The sequence below is a fragment of the Chiloscyllium plagiosum genome, unplaced genomic scaffold, assembly GCF_037043375.1.
Source record: "Chiloscyllium plagiosum isolate Xiang-an unplaced genomic scaffold, Cpla_swu_hap1 HiC_scaffold_9, whole genome shotgun sequence".
Classification (NCBI taxonomy): Eukaryota; Metazoa; Chordata; class Chondrichthyes; order Orectolobiformes; family Hemiscylliidae; genus Chiloscyllium; species Chiloscyllium plagiosum.
Genome location: NW_028270147.1, coordinates 73797406 through 73811241, shown reverse-complemented (window position 1 = coordinate 73811241; position 13836 = coordinate 73797406). Strand labels below are relative to the sequence as shown.

The following is a 13836-nucleotide window of genomic DNA, read 5'->3' as shown; positions in this document are numbered from 1 at the left end:
ACTCATTGATATTTCAAATATTTACCAATCTCCCATTTAATCTCACCTCAACTTTCTGGAGTAGAGAAGTACAGACATTCACTGCCATTTGAGAGGAGAATTTCTTTGCATCTCAGTTTTAAATGTGTGTTCCCTTTTTCTGTAACTCTGTACCGTAGTTTGAGGCTCTCCCATTATAGAAATATCTTCTCACTATTTATTCTGTCAAACCCCTTAAATCACCCATCATTCTCCTAAACTGTAAAGAATAAAAGCCTAACTATAAAAATCGAAGAACAGTTGATGCTGAATATCAGAAACAAAAACAGAAATTGTTGGGCAAACTCAGCAGGTGTGGCAGCATCTATGTAGAGAAAGCAGAGTTAACATTTTTGGGTAGAGTGACTCTTCTTCAGAACACAGCCTAATCTGGTTAGCTGTTCTCAATAAGTAAACCCCTTCACCACAGGAATCATCCTAGTGAATCTTTTTGAACCTCCTATACCCATATATTCTGTCTTATATATGTATACCAGAACTCTAAACAGTACTCCAGATGTGCCGTCACCATACCATGTAAATTTGTAAAAGACTTGCCTATTTGTAAACTCTTAACGCCATACCGCTAGCAATGAAGGCCAAAATTCTGTTAATCTTTTTACTTGTTGTGCCTTAAGTACAAATCTTTTGCATTTCTTCACAGTAATACCAAGATCCCTCTGCACTACAATTTTTGGAGTCTTTGCCATTTAAGTAGTAGTCTGTCTTTTGATTCTTCCTACCATGGAAGCATGTAATATAGGAGCAGGAGTAGGCCACTTGGCCCTTTGAGCCTGCTCTGCCATTTGGTATGATCATTGCTCACCATCCATCTCCGTGATCTTGCTTTCTCCCCAAATCCTTTGATCCCTTTAACTCTAAGAGCTATATCTATCCCATTCTTGGAAGCATTCACTGTTTTGGCCTCAGCTTGTTTCTGTGGCAAAGAATTCCACAGGCTCACCACACTCTGGATGAAACAATTTCTCCTCATCTCTGTCCTAAAAGGCCTACCTCTTATCCTTAGACTGTGGTCTCTGGTTGTCTGGACTCCCAGATTACCAAAGCAGCCTTTCTGCATGTAGACCCGAGGGCAACTTTTTCATGCAGAAGGTGTATGGAAAGAGCTGATAGAGGAAGTGGTGGAGGCTAGTAGAAGTACAACATTTAAAAGGCATCTGGATGGCTATGTGAATAGGAAGGATTTAGAGGGATCTAGGCCAAGTGCTGTCAAATGGGACTAGATTAATTTAGGATATCTGGTCAGCATGGACTAGTTGGACCGAAGGGTTTGTTTCCGTGCTGTACATCTCTGACTGTATATTGGAGCAAAATTAGGCCATTCAGCCCATCAAGTCTACTCTGCCATTCGATCATTTCTGATATATTTCTCAACCTCATTCTCCTGACTTCTGCCTGTAACCCTTAATCCCTAAAACCTATCAATTTCTATCTTATATACACTCAATACTACTCTGTCTAATATTGTTAGAATTTCATAGGTTCCTACGCGATCACAGTCATTCTTCTAAACTCCAATCAATATAATCCTAACTGATCCGGTCTCTCTTTATGCATCTGTTCTGCCATTCCAGGAATCGATCTGGTAAACACACTTTGCATTTCCTCAATAGCTGGAACATGCTTCCTCCGTTTATGAAACCAAAACAGCACACAATCCTCCTTGTGGCCATACCAGTGGCCAGTACAGTTGCAGCAAGCCATCCATGCTCCTGTACTCAAATCCTCTCGCTGTAAGTGCCAATATACCATTGCCTGCTTCACTGCCTGCTGCACCTGCAAGCTTACTTTCAGCTATTGATGAAGACACCCAGGACTTATCGCACTTCTCTCTTTCTCAATCTCTCGCCATTCGGATAATAATCTGTTGGCCTGTTATTTTGACCAAAGTGGATAACCTCACGTTATACTGCACCTGCCATGTGTTTGCCCATTTACTTGTCCATCTGTAAACTTGGAGACATGGCATGTATCTTTTTGATCTAAATCATTAATATACACTGAATAACTGGAGTCCAAGCTGCAGCATCTCACTGGTCACTGCCTGTCACTTTGATTAAAAACCCTTTTATTCCTACACTGTTTCCTGTCTGCCAACCAGGTCACAATCCATTTGAGTACATGACCTCCAGTCCCATGTGGTTTAATTTTGTATGCTTATCTCTTCTGTGAGACTTTGTCGCAAACCCTCTGAAAATTCAAGTAAACCACATCCATGGCTCCCCCTTATCCACTCTCGTACTCCTTCAAAATATCCAGGAGATCTGTCATGCTTGACTTTCCCTTTGTAAATCCATGCTGACTTTGTCCTATCTTGTTACTATCTTCCAAACATTTGGCTATTACATATTTTATAATGAGTTCTAGCATTTTTTCCCACAACCAACATCAAGCTAATTGGTCTATAACTTGCAGGTTTTCTACCTCCATTCCTAAATATCTACCTTCCAACCTATTGTAACTGTTCCAGAGTCAATAAAATTTTGGAAGATGACTATTAGTCCATTTACTTTATCTAGGGCTACTTCGTTAAGTACTCTCTGAAGAAGGTTATCAGACACTGGTGACATATCTGCCTTTAATCTAATTAGTTTCCATAGCACTATTTCTCTACAAATAGTAATTTCATTTAAATCTTCTCTTTAGGTTCTGTGTCCCTCCATATTTTTTTGGAATGTTATTTTGTCTTCCTTTGTGAAGACAAAACTTAAAATATATATTTAATTGGTTTGCCATCTCTTTGTTTCCAACTATAAATTCTCCTGTTCTGACTGTAGAGAACTTATACTCATCTTTACTAGAGATTTTATTTTCTTCACATAGAATCTTTTACTATCAGTTTGTATGTTTCCTGTAAGTTCACTGTCACATTCTATTTTCCCCTCTTAATTAGTCTCCCTTTTGCTGGAAACTAAACTGATCCCAGTCCTCAGATCAGTTTTGGCAAATTTGTATGTCTCTTCCTTGACTTTAAAACTATCACTAACTCCCCTTATTTGCCATAGTCTGAGCACATTTACCATTTTATGACAGACTGGAATGAATAACTTTGCAGTTCATCTGTGCACTCTTTAAATGTGCACGGCCTCACATTAAACTCTATCTGCCAAGTTTTTGCCATGTCACCCAACCTATCTGTATCCCCTTGCAGATCTCTTATATCCTCATCACATGTCCTCCCATCTATTTGTGTATCATCAGAAAATTCGGATGTATTACACTCCAAGTCATTAACATAAATGGTAAATAATGATCCTTATAGTACTTCACTGGTTACATCTTTTCAAATTATTTCTAACTCTGTCTTCTACGTGTGAATTAATCTTCAATCCATGTTAATTCATTACCCCCGATGGTATGAACTCATGTCTTGTGCAGTAATCTTTTTTGCAGCACCTGAGAGGGCATCCAGATATACTCCAATCAGTTCCCCTATGTCAACGCTGATTGTTATGCCCTCAAAGAATTCTAGCACATTTGTCAAACTTTATTTCCCTTTCCCAAAACCATACTGACTTTTTAAAATTGGTTAAGCTTTTCTAAATATCCTGCTATTTCTTCTTAATAATGAATTTTCCCATCGATCAGTTATTAGATGATGGGCAAATTGGCCTGCAGTTTCTGCATTCTGCCTTCCTCCCTTCTCGAATAGGGGTGTCACATTAACAGTTTTTCTGTTAGAAACCTCCCAGAATCCAGAGAGTTCTGGAATATTTTAACTAATGCCTCCATTTTCTCTGCTGCCACGTATCTTAAAACACCTGGATAACAGCCATCAGGTTCTGATGATTTTTCTGACTTCAGTGCCATTATTTTTTCAAATACTTATTTCCTTATGATAGAAACTGATACAAGATTTTTCCTCCCTTGCTTACCTAATAATTTTGGGACCTTCACAGTTCCATCACCATAGTGTGTCCAGATTGCCCACAGTATTCCAGCTGTGGCCTGATCAGGGCTTAATATTGCTGAAACTTGACTTCTGCCTTGTTTATTCTAATCCTCTCGATGTGAAGAATGGCATTCAATCGGCTTTTTGATTAATTATCTGAACTTGTTCATAACATTTTGATGGTCTATGTATTTGGACATGAACTGTTTCCACCTGTTCACCATTTGCACAAATTGGGTCCAAAGTAGATGATCTCGCATTTGCTGATATTTAAAATGTATTCACTTTTTTTCTATCTGCATAATTCTATCTGCATAGTATAACCAGGAATTCCCTGACAATATATGTAAAACTAATAATTCTATAATTATTTCTTTCTGTATCATTTCTAATTAATGAAAAAATAAATAGTCTTCAGGGGTTCACCTTATGCCTGATCACTCCTTATTAGTATCATTGTTAGCAACCTTTATTTTGGTTTTGATATACCATGTGTGATTTTTTTTTTTTGCTAGCATTGACTGTTTGTTCAATTGTTTTTTTCTGTTCTTTGTTTGCTTCCATTTGTTAAGCTCCATGTGTATTTTTGCATTTCGTGTAGGTTTTTACTTTTTCATTCCTTCATGATATGATGTCAATGGTGAGGCCAATATTTGTTGTTATCACTAATTGTCCTTAAGATAGTGGTTATGAGCCATTTTCTTGAACTGCAGATGTCCTCCTGAGCTATTCCAAGAGTTTGACCCAGCAACAGTGAAGGAAAGGTGATATTGTTCCAGGTCCATGGTATGTAGCTTAAAATGGAACCTGCAGATGGTGGCATTCCTATGATTCTGTCACTCTTGTCCTTTTTGTGCAGTGAAGATCGAGTTTAGAAAGTGTTATTGAAGGAACCTTGGTGAGTTGTTGCAGTGAATTGTGTACTGCTGCCACCGTACGCCAGTGGCAGATGAAAGCCCATAAATTTCAAATAATTTGCATCCACCTGTGATATCATTTCTATTTGGAATGTTTGGCATTGGCTATTCAACATTCTGTGCTAGCTCCCCATTTCATGTGACAACTGCCATTTTCAGGTTAACATTTTAATGACCTCAGTGTCTAGGTTCATGTCACCTTCCTCTTGTGAAGACAAAATCTTTTGAATGCAAAACACAGGTTATGTTTGCAGAGGTGAATAATTCCTTTCTCCTTGTATAAAGTTTCCATGTTCTTTTGAAAATAATTTTTATATTTTATTAACTATTTTGCTAATTCAGTACCTTTCCCTTTTCTTTCCATGTCTTTAGGACAGATTCCCCAGTGCCCAGAGTTCAGCATGCTGAAACTTTGATTCAGAATGAAGCATCACTTGTCAATTCCATAGAATTCGCATCAAATCCAGCCACTTCTAAAATGGAAAAGAATGAGGTATTTGCTAGATTTATTAATTATTATAATTCTTACTTTAGGATTTTTCATTTTAAACCTGTAACATGTAATTTTTATTCATTAACAAAAAGAACCAGTATCTGCATATGTGTACCACATCATCTTGCATTTGTGTGAGATTTGTCTATTTTTCAAAGAATACACTTATAAAGTTTAGGTAATGGATACAGTTTTGAAGGGTGACAATCAGAGGTTCCTGGTTAGACAAAGGTTGAACTCAACCATGAAGCTATTTCTCAAAGTTATTAATTTATAACTCTGCAACATTATGAACTGCTTTCATTGTGTAGATCTGGTCAGGAGTGAAACTCGCATTAAACCAATCCTGAGCTGTAGAGTATTTGAGAGAAATAGCGACAAGCAAGTGATATCTCTATTATTCACTTTTCCATGGTTCTGATCACTACTATTTTGACTTAAGCTTTGTGCTATGCTCACAAATCTCATTTTAAAGATCATGACATAGTTCTCTGATTCGAGTAGCTTGTGTTGAGCTGCTCAATATTACTCATTTAGTGATTTACGTGACTTGAGGGTTAGCTAGCTTGGCAAAAATTGGAAAGGCAATTACTGCTGATTCAATTTTGAAACTTAATTCATTTTAGAAGAGCTGATTTAGTTTTAACAAAATACTGTTATTTGAAGATATTTCTTTAAATTTCAACTATTTTCAAAACTCTGTGAAAAGTTTCCTAATCTTTATACAGAAAGTTCCCCTGTTGTTTGTACTTCAAATGCTCCCATTTTGTGATCAGTTAGACTATTACTTCATTATGTATTCTCAACTGTGCTTTTCTAAAATGTATTGTAGAGAACTCTAGCTTCATTTCTGTAAAATGCTGTTGATTCTTCTCTGCTCTATTGTGATAACACTAAGTTTTTTTTCTTTGAGTCTGTTTTTGAAAAGTAACTACAAGTTGCAACAATTCATAGGCTTTTGGCTGCTAGAGAAGATCCAGGCATTATAACAATAGAATGTTTTTCTGTTTTCATTTACTCCACTAATCTGAATTTGAAATTTCTTTGGTCCATATTACATGAGCAGCAAGAAGCCTCCAGTTACCTATTTTATATGTGAACACCCAGTGAATGAGTGTTAGCAAGCTATTTGGGATTACCATTGTTAAACCTTTTGCTGTTATGGACCAGCAGCAGCTTATACACTGTCAGTGTTCCTGTTTCCCAGGCCAATTGTTATGCCCGATCAATGCCCTAAGTAAGACAGACTCAACATAAAATGATATTTAGGACTTTGCAGGTTTCTAAGACTCTATGCTATAAAATGTTTTTTAAAAAAGTAGAATATACCAAAGTTACAAAGTGGATTTCTTGGAGCAGTATACATTCATTACACTACCCATCAAGATTCTGGTTGATTTCTCCTGATATATAGGACACCATCTAAATAAAATCTCTTATATGAATGCACATAATATTTTTTAATATCATTATCTTTAATCTCTTAGCCGAGAGAACCTGCAGATCAATTTCAAGAGTACTATCGACAGCGGATGCGCTACCAACAGCATCTAGAACAAAAAGAGCAACAAAGACAAATGTATCAGCAAATGTTACTAGAAGGAGGGGTCAATGAAGATGATGGAGCAAGTCAGCAGCAGAACCTCACAGAACAGTTCCTTAACAAGTCAGTTTTAGCTCTGGTATAAGCACTACCACAGTATACATTCTTTGTTCCCCTCTCAAGATACCATTGTATCTTGTTAATAAAAAAAAGTTTCTTAAGATTTTTAAATACTGTTTAACAGTCAGCATGGATCTCTGTAGTAAAATGCTGTATAGCTCTTTTTAAATTATTGTATTTGTTAACATTGGTCATTTTTCTTTTTAAACAGATCAATGCAAAAGCTAGAAGAATTAAATATAGGAATGGATAATCTTAGCACTGAGGCACAGTCTCCAAACCAGCAGTGTAATGGAAACCAATTAACTGTACAAAATGGCTCTTCAGCCACTAATTTTTTAACACCACTTGAAGTTAATCAGCGTTCAGGATTGTCTGATGTTTCAAGCCAGTGCACAACTACTCCAAGTAAAACGATCACAGGGAAGGCATTCCCTTACTCTGATGAGTCCTCATTCTTTACTATGCAGAAGTAAGAAAGATGTCTATATTTCAGTGACAATATAAATGGATGACTGGAAATTGCAAAAAAGGTTTCTTAGTTTTGACTTAAAACGCAATGGAACATTTTCATTTACAATATCCTTATTGAACCAAATACTTTCTCTATTTATTGTTATTCACTGATCCAGCCTTTCTGAATGCTGTAAATTGAACAGTTTTAACCCATTGCAAATCAATGCATAATGGTTTATTTTATTTGGTCACTGCTGAGATGTTGACAAAACTAATTTAACTTTATGGGATTAACTTTATGGGATTAACTGCTTCCATGGTTCTGAAAAAAAGAATAATTACTAGTAAAGAGTTCTGAAAAGCAATCTAAATAATACAACTTGACATGTTATCCCAGTAGATTTGCTGCTGTTAAATACTTGACAATTATGCTTACAGTTCATTGCTCTATGGTGTTGTTTTAAACTATAAACAGTCCTAAGCTTTCAACAAACACCTATATAGTTAACTATAACCTTTTTTTTTTAATGTAGTGTGGATTCTTCATCTTCAAAAGATACTGCAATAAACTCACCAGTGATGGAAAATGCTTTGGCCAGTGGAAATGGGACAAAGGATGAAGAGGTATACCACTTAAGTAATATTATAATTTACTGGTGCATGTTATGTTACATATACTAAGCTAACAAAGATTCTCACTCAAATGAATTATATAATTGTTTAATATTAATTTCTTGTCACATTGACTCAGCACTGCTCTTAGAAAAAACATAAACCTTTTTATCTGCATGTGATAATTGTTATTTTATTCTTCTTTGGAGTCTGACTTCTGTCTGTCATTTTGGTTTGTTTCTATGTAAAATATGTGAGCAGCTAACCATATACCCCTTTGACATATAGTGGTATAATAATCATTGAACCTTAGTATCAAAAACCTGAGGGTTTAATTCCATTTACGTGCTCCTGTATTCACAGTATTTATATGGCTGATCCAGTTCAGTTTCTGTTGGGAATTCTGCAGCAAGCAATTCCTCTCCTAACTCACCAAAGCCTGCCCACTATCTTCAAGACACAAGTCAAGAATATGATAGGAAATATTCTACTTGCCTGAATGAGTGCAATTCCAACAAGATTCGAGGATTGAACACCATTCAGCCTATTAGATTGGCACCCCATCTACCACCTTACTTACTGCCTCTACTACCAATGCACTATGGCAGCAGTGTGTGCATTCTACAAGATGTGCTGCATCAATACACTAAGACTCCTTTGACAATGCCTTCCAAATATGCAACCTTTGTTATCTAGAAATATAGGGTAGTATATCCATCACTTGCAGTTCCCCTTCAGGTCATATTACATACTAACTTGAGACTGTATCTCCATTCGTTCACTGTTGCTATGTCAAAATTCTGAAACTTGCCAACAGTACTATAGGTTGTCCTATCCCGAGCCCTGTGGACTACCATGGTTCAAAAAGGCGGCTCACCATCATTACCACCTTGAGTGCAATTAAGAATGTGCAACAAATCTTTCTGTGAAAAGTCTTTCTTCTATCTATGGTAGAGAAATGATTTATGATCCAATTTTTTTTGTTTGTTAAGCTAAGAAGAAATTTATTATAATGACCATGGTTTACTTTGTGTCTTTTCAGTTCTTTCAGAAATTGTTTCTTATTGTGCTGTAGATGTGATGCCTTTTTCTAATTATTGATTGTTTAAAAAATTCACACTGGATTTGACCTAATTAACTTTGTATAAACTAATCAGGTATCAGCCTTTTTTTTAAAACTTTTGGTTAGTGTTAATTAATGCATCAGCAGTGAATAGGTATGTATATTGGTAGTGCAGTGCTGGCATGCTCACAGATAGTAGTCAAGGCAACCAACTAGAAGCTTTATAAAAGCACAACAAATAACAGGTTGAATCAACGATCTCTGGAGCACATAATGGCCAATTCAAATTGGCAATCTGTGAAGGTTTCTCCACCAAGCAAATATAAGTTCAAAATATTTCAGCGAGTAGCTGTTGCCATGCAAGTTACTATGGATAAGGAATGATTATGATATAGAACTGAACTATACAGTGTCATAACTCACTGGAGTAGTGTGCTGGAAATGAGCTCTGCTATTCCCAGAATTGTCATAAAAGTTAGCTTTTAGAAAATACACCAAGTTTCCCAATTTATCTGACCTTCAGGTTGATAGAGAGCAAGGACTAGGTTTCATTACTGAATAAGAATTACTTTTGTATTACAAGGAGTTAGAGTCTAGTTTTAAGTAAACAGTTATAAATTGTCAGCTTGTAAGATGACAAATTAAAACTAAAATCTTCCTTGCATGTGTGTGCAAGGCAGACAGGGAAAATAGGTTATTGGGCAGGGGAAAAAAAAATTGAAAGAGAGTTCAATAATCTTTGTTCCAGATTCTGTTGTTGAAACTGCCAGAGGAAGTGGTAGATGCAGGTATAATTGCATCATTTAAAATACATTTGGAAAGGTACTCAAATAAGAAAGGTTTAAAGGGATATAGGTCAAATGCAAGCAAGTGAGACTAGTTTAGTTTGGGAAACTTGATCAGCATGGGTTGGACCAAAGGGTCTGTTTCCGTGCTGTATGACTTTGATCCTTATGATGTTTCTGCTGGTCAGCATGTTGCTTCACTTATCTTTGTAAGTTTCCACTGATTGGTAAGCAACACAAAGTGGTTGGGTCACTTTTAAAGCATCACAGATTTTTCGTTTAAAGGTCACAGTTTACAACAGTTGTTGCAGGAAAGATAAACTAGTTTCCTTCAGGTTTAAAATTTTAGCAGTGAAAGGAGGCAGTGCTCACGAGCTGAAGAACTGAACACTTCTCTCTTTCTGTAACTTGTTTATAGCTCAAAGCTCCACAGTTACCTGATAATCAGTCACCCAACTGTTAGCAGGCAAAAAGGTCTCTGTCATTGATAACTGGTCACTAGTACATAGACCAGTCAACTGCATGTTGTCAGAAAGAAGCTACATCTGTATACCCCTTAGCTCCACATTGTCAGCGCAAATTAGTTGCTCAACTGCAATGGATGTCTAGGTATTTGCTTTCAAAACATACAGTCACCTTTTCAATCATTGGTTTTAAAGCAGCTCTTCCTCATTTAAATACAGTCTTTAAAAGAAGTAGTAAAAATACACAGTTCCTTTCAACGATTTAATAGGGAACTTGTAGATCAGACTTAGCTTAAGAGTGCCACTCCTGGCATAATAGGGAATTGTCAGCGAACTCCATATTTTAATGGTGCGAATCCCTATATAAATGTTTACAGTAGGGTTTTCAGTGGAAGTTGACTCAAGAATTTTTAATATTGGTTGTTTGTCTGCTTATGTATTACCTGTTGCTGAGTCTTTCCTTAGTTCACAGTTTGAATCTCTCTATTAATATATGAACCATGCTCTCTGCCTCCATAGCTAGTTTCTCCTTTTAGTCCCTAATCACTTCTACCCTTCTGCTTACTACCCTTTTACTATGTGTATTTCTGTCGAAGCTGTTCAGATTGCTTTTTATGATAGCTGTGTCTAATTGTACTCTGTATCCTCACTTATTTCCATGTGATCATTTTCACTTTCCATATGATCATTTTGATGTTCAGCCTGATTCTTGCTTGTACTATCAACCTAATGTTTACCTTTATCATGTTAAAAAGCTCTGCCTTGACTTGCCCTACCTCATTTGTACCCAAACTATCTTCTTTTTAAAGTTAGCCAGCCCATTGATCTGCCCATAATTCTGCCTGCCAATATTTGTTTCTGTTGTATAAAAGACAAACCCGTCAGTCACCAGCCACCAACTGCATCTGTCTCGCTGACAACGACAAGAGACTGAAAAAGATAGTTTTCAAGCTTGGTCTCATATTTGGCTTTAAGATGTGGTTGTAGCTCATCTCAATGATAACAGTAAGACTTTTAACTTCCAACATGGTAACATTATCACTCTTTCAACGCATCTGCTGCTTAAACCCTCATCTATGTCTTTTATTATTGTAGCCTTGACTATTTGCATTATTGGTTGGCCTCCAGCTTTTCACTCCATATAAATTGTGCACATCAAAAACTCTGCAATTATTAATCTAATATGTGGAAGTCTACAAGCACATCATCTCTCTGGCTAAAATTGACTCCCAGTCCATTGTCACCTTCCTTTTAAAATTAAATACAAAAGGAAAATACTTTAGATGCTGGAATCTGATATCAAAATCAGAAAATGCTGGAAAGACTCCGCATCTGTTATGAAAGAAACAGTTAAGCCCTATCAGTTTTCTGTCAATCATTTATGAAGTGATGGACGGGGTGCATAGCAATCAAATAGAACTTGCAGTGGAATAACCTGCTTCCTGACGAGTTTGAGGTTTGCCAGGGCCACTCGCCTCCTGGTCTCATTACAGCCATGGTCCAAACACAAAAGACCTCAATTCCAGAGGTGAAGTTAAGGCATTGATCAAACATTTCATTAAGGATCCCTAACAAAATTGGTGTCAGCGGGAAGTGGGGAAAAGCTGTCTGTTGATTAGAGTCTTGCTTAGCAGAAAGGCAAATGGTTGTGGTTGTTAAAGGTCAATCGTCTCAGCACCAGAACATCACTGTAGCAGTTCCTCAGGTAGTATCCTAAGATGATTCATCTTCAGCTGTTTCATTCCGTCCTAACGTCAGAATTGAAGATGTTTGCTGATGATTGCATAGTAATGCAGTACCATTTGCAACACCTTCGATTATAGAAGCATTCCACGTTCAGATGCAACATGACAGTATCCGGGCTTGGGCTGACAGATATCAAGAAACATTCATGCCAGGCAATGACCATCTCAAACAAAAAAGAATCTAATCATATCTTTCAATATTCAATGGCATTACCATCACTGAGTACCTGACTATCAGCATCATATATATATATACTGTAGTTATAAGAGCAATTTAATGGCTGTTAATTCTGTTATTTGCTGTCTTTCCAATGCCTGATAACCAACTAGAAGACATAATTCAGGAATTTGTTTGAAAATTCTCCACATGTCTAGATGAGTGCAGCTCCAATAACACAGGAGAAGCTTGACAACATCCAGGATAAAGCAGCTCACTTGTTTGGCACCACATCCCCCACCTTCAACATGCACACCTTCATCATTTGACATACAGTGGCAGCATTGTGTACCATCTACAAGCTGCACTGCAATAACTCGCCAAAGTTCCTCCAACAGTGCCTTCTCAACCTATGACCTCTAACACCTGGATGAAGATCAAAGACAGCAGATACATGGGAACACTACTAACAAGTTCCCCTCCAAGGCAAACACCATCCTGACTAGGAGCTAAATTGCTATTTCTTTACAATTGATGGGTCAGAATCGTGGAAGTCACTTTTTAATAGCACTTTTTAAAGGGCTGCAGCAAATCAGGAAGACAGCTCACCATCACTTGCTGCAGGGTAATTGGGAATAGCAATAGATATTAACCTAGCTAGCAATGTCCACATCCCATGAACGAATAAAACATCTCCAGTTTTGTTAAAGCTGAAAGAGGTGAGAGATATATTTGATTTAAAGCAACTATAGAGAGAAGGAAAAGAATAAACTCGGAAATTTGTGATGAGGTGAAATACAAGAGATAAATTGAGAATAGGACAAGAGACTAAAGAAGTTAGGAGGAGGTGTCAATAGCTATTTTGTATCAGCCTGTTCAGATGTGTTATGATGCATCTCTGGAGCAAGTGAAACTTGAACTCATTACTTCAGGACCACTACTATTGCGCCACAAGAGCCCCAAAATCCGGGATTGAAGCAGAGACCATAGGATTTTCAGTCTAACAGGCTCCCAACTTGTCTATTTTAGCCAAGCACAAACCTGTTTCTTTTCTCAATTATTTTACTTAATTTTTGTTTTATCACATTTAGGTATTTTATGATAGATATTTTAAATCAAATGTGTCGAGGGCAGTTAGGACTTAGACCTGTCCCATCTTTCCATCTTCCTTCCCACCTTCCCATTCCACCCTCCCCACTGACTAATCACAATCGCCCCCCCCCCCACCTGCATCCACCTATTGCCTTTCCAGCTAACCTCCCTTTCCCCACCCCCACACCCCTATCTATCTCACAGCCCCCAAACCCCAACCACATTCCTGATGAAGGGCTTATACCCAAAACATTGACTCTCTTGCTCTCACATGCTGCCTGACCTGCTGTTCTTTTCCAGCACCACACTTTCTGACTGGACCTTAGACCCAGACATTCTGGACTAATTATAGGGACTATGGATAGATTTATTTTTAACTGACCTGTTAAGAAATGTTATTAAGTACCTGTGAAATTTGAACACTAACGTCTTAGTCCAGGGATAGGGACAATACCCCT

At 37.2% G+C, this 13836-nt stretch overlaps 1 protein-coding gene across 1 annotated transcript in view; it reads left to right on the top strand.

Annotated features, from left to right (window-relative positions):
* LOC122554541 (WD repeat-containing protein 47-like) overlaps window positions 1-13836 on the top strand; it is a 54262-nt gene that overhangs the window by 21200 nt on the left and 19226 nt on the right. The window contains exons 6-9 of the mRNA XM_087990239.1: window positions 5221-5341; window positions 6829-7007; window positions 7216-7476; window positions 7994-8084. Of these exons, the coding sequence (XP_087846365.1) occupies window positions 5221-5341; window positions 6829-7007; window positions 7216-7476; window positions 7994-8084 (652 nt within the window). The remainder of the gene's footprint in view (window positions 1-5220; window positions 5342-6828; window positions 7008-7215; window positions 7477-7993; window positions 8085-13836) is intronic.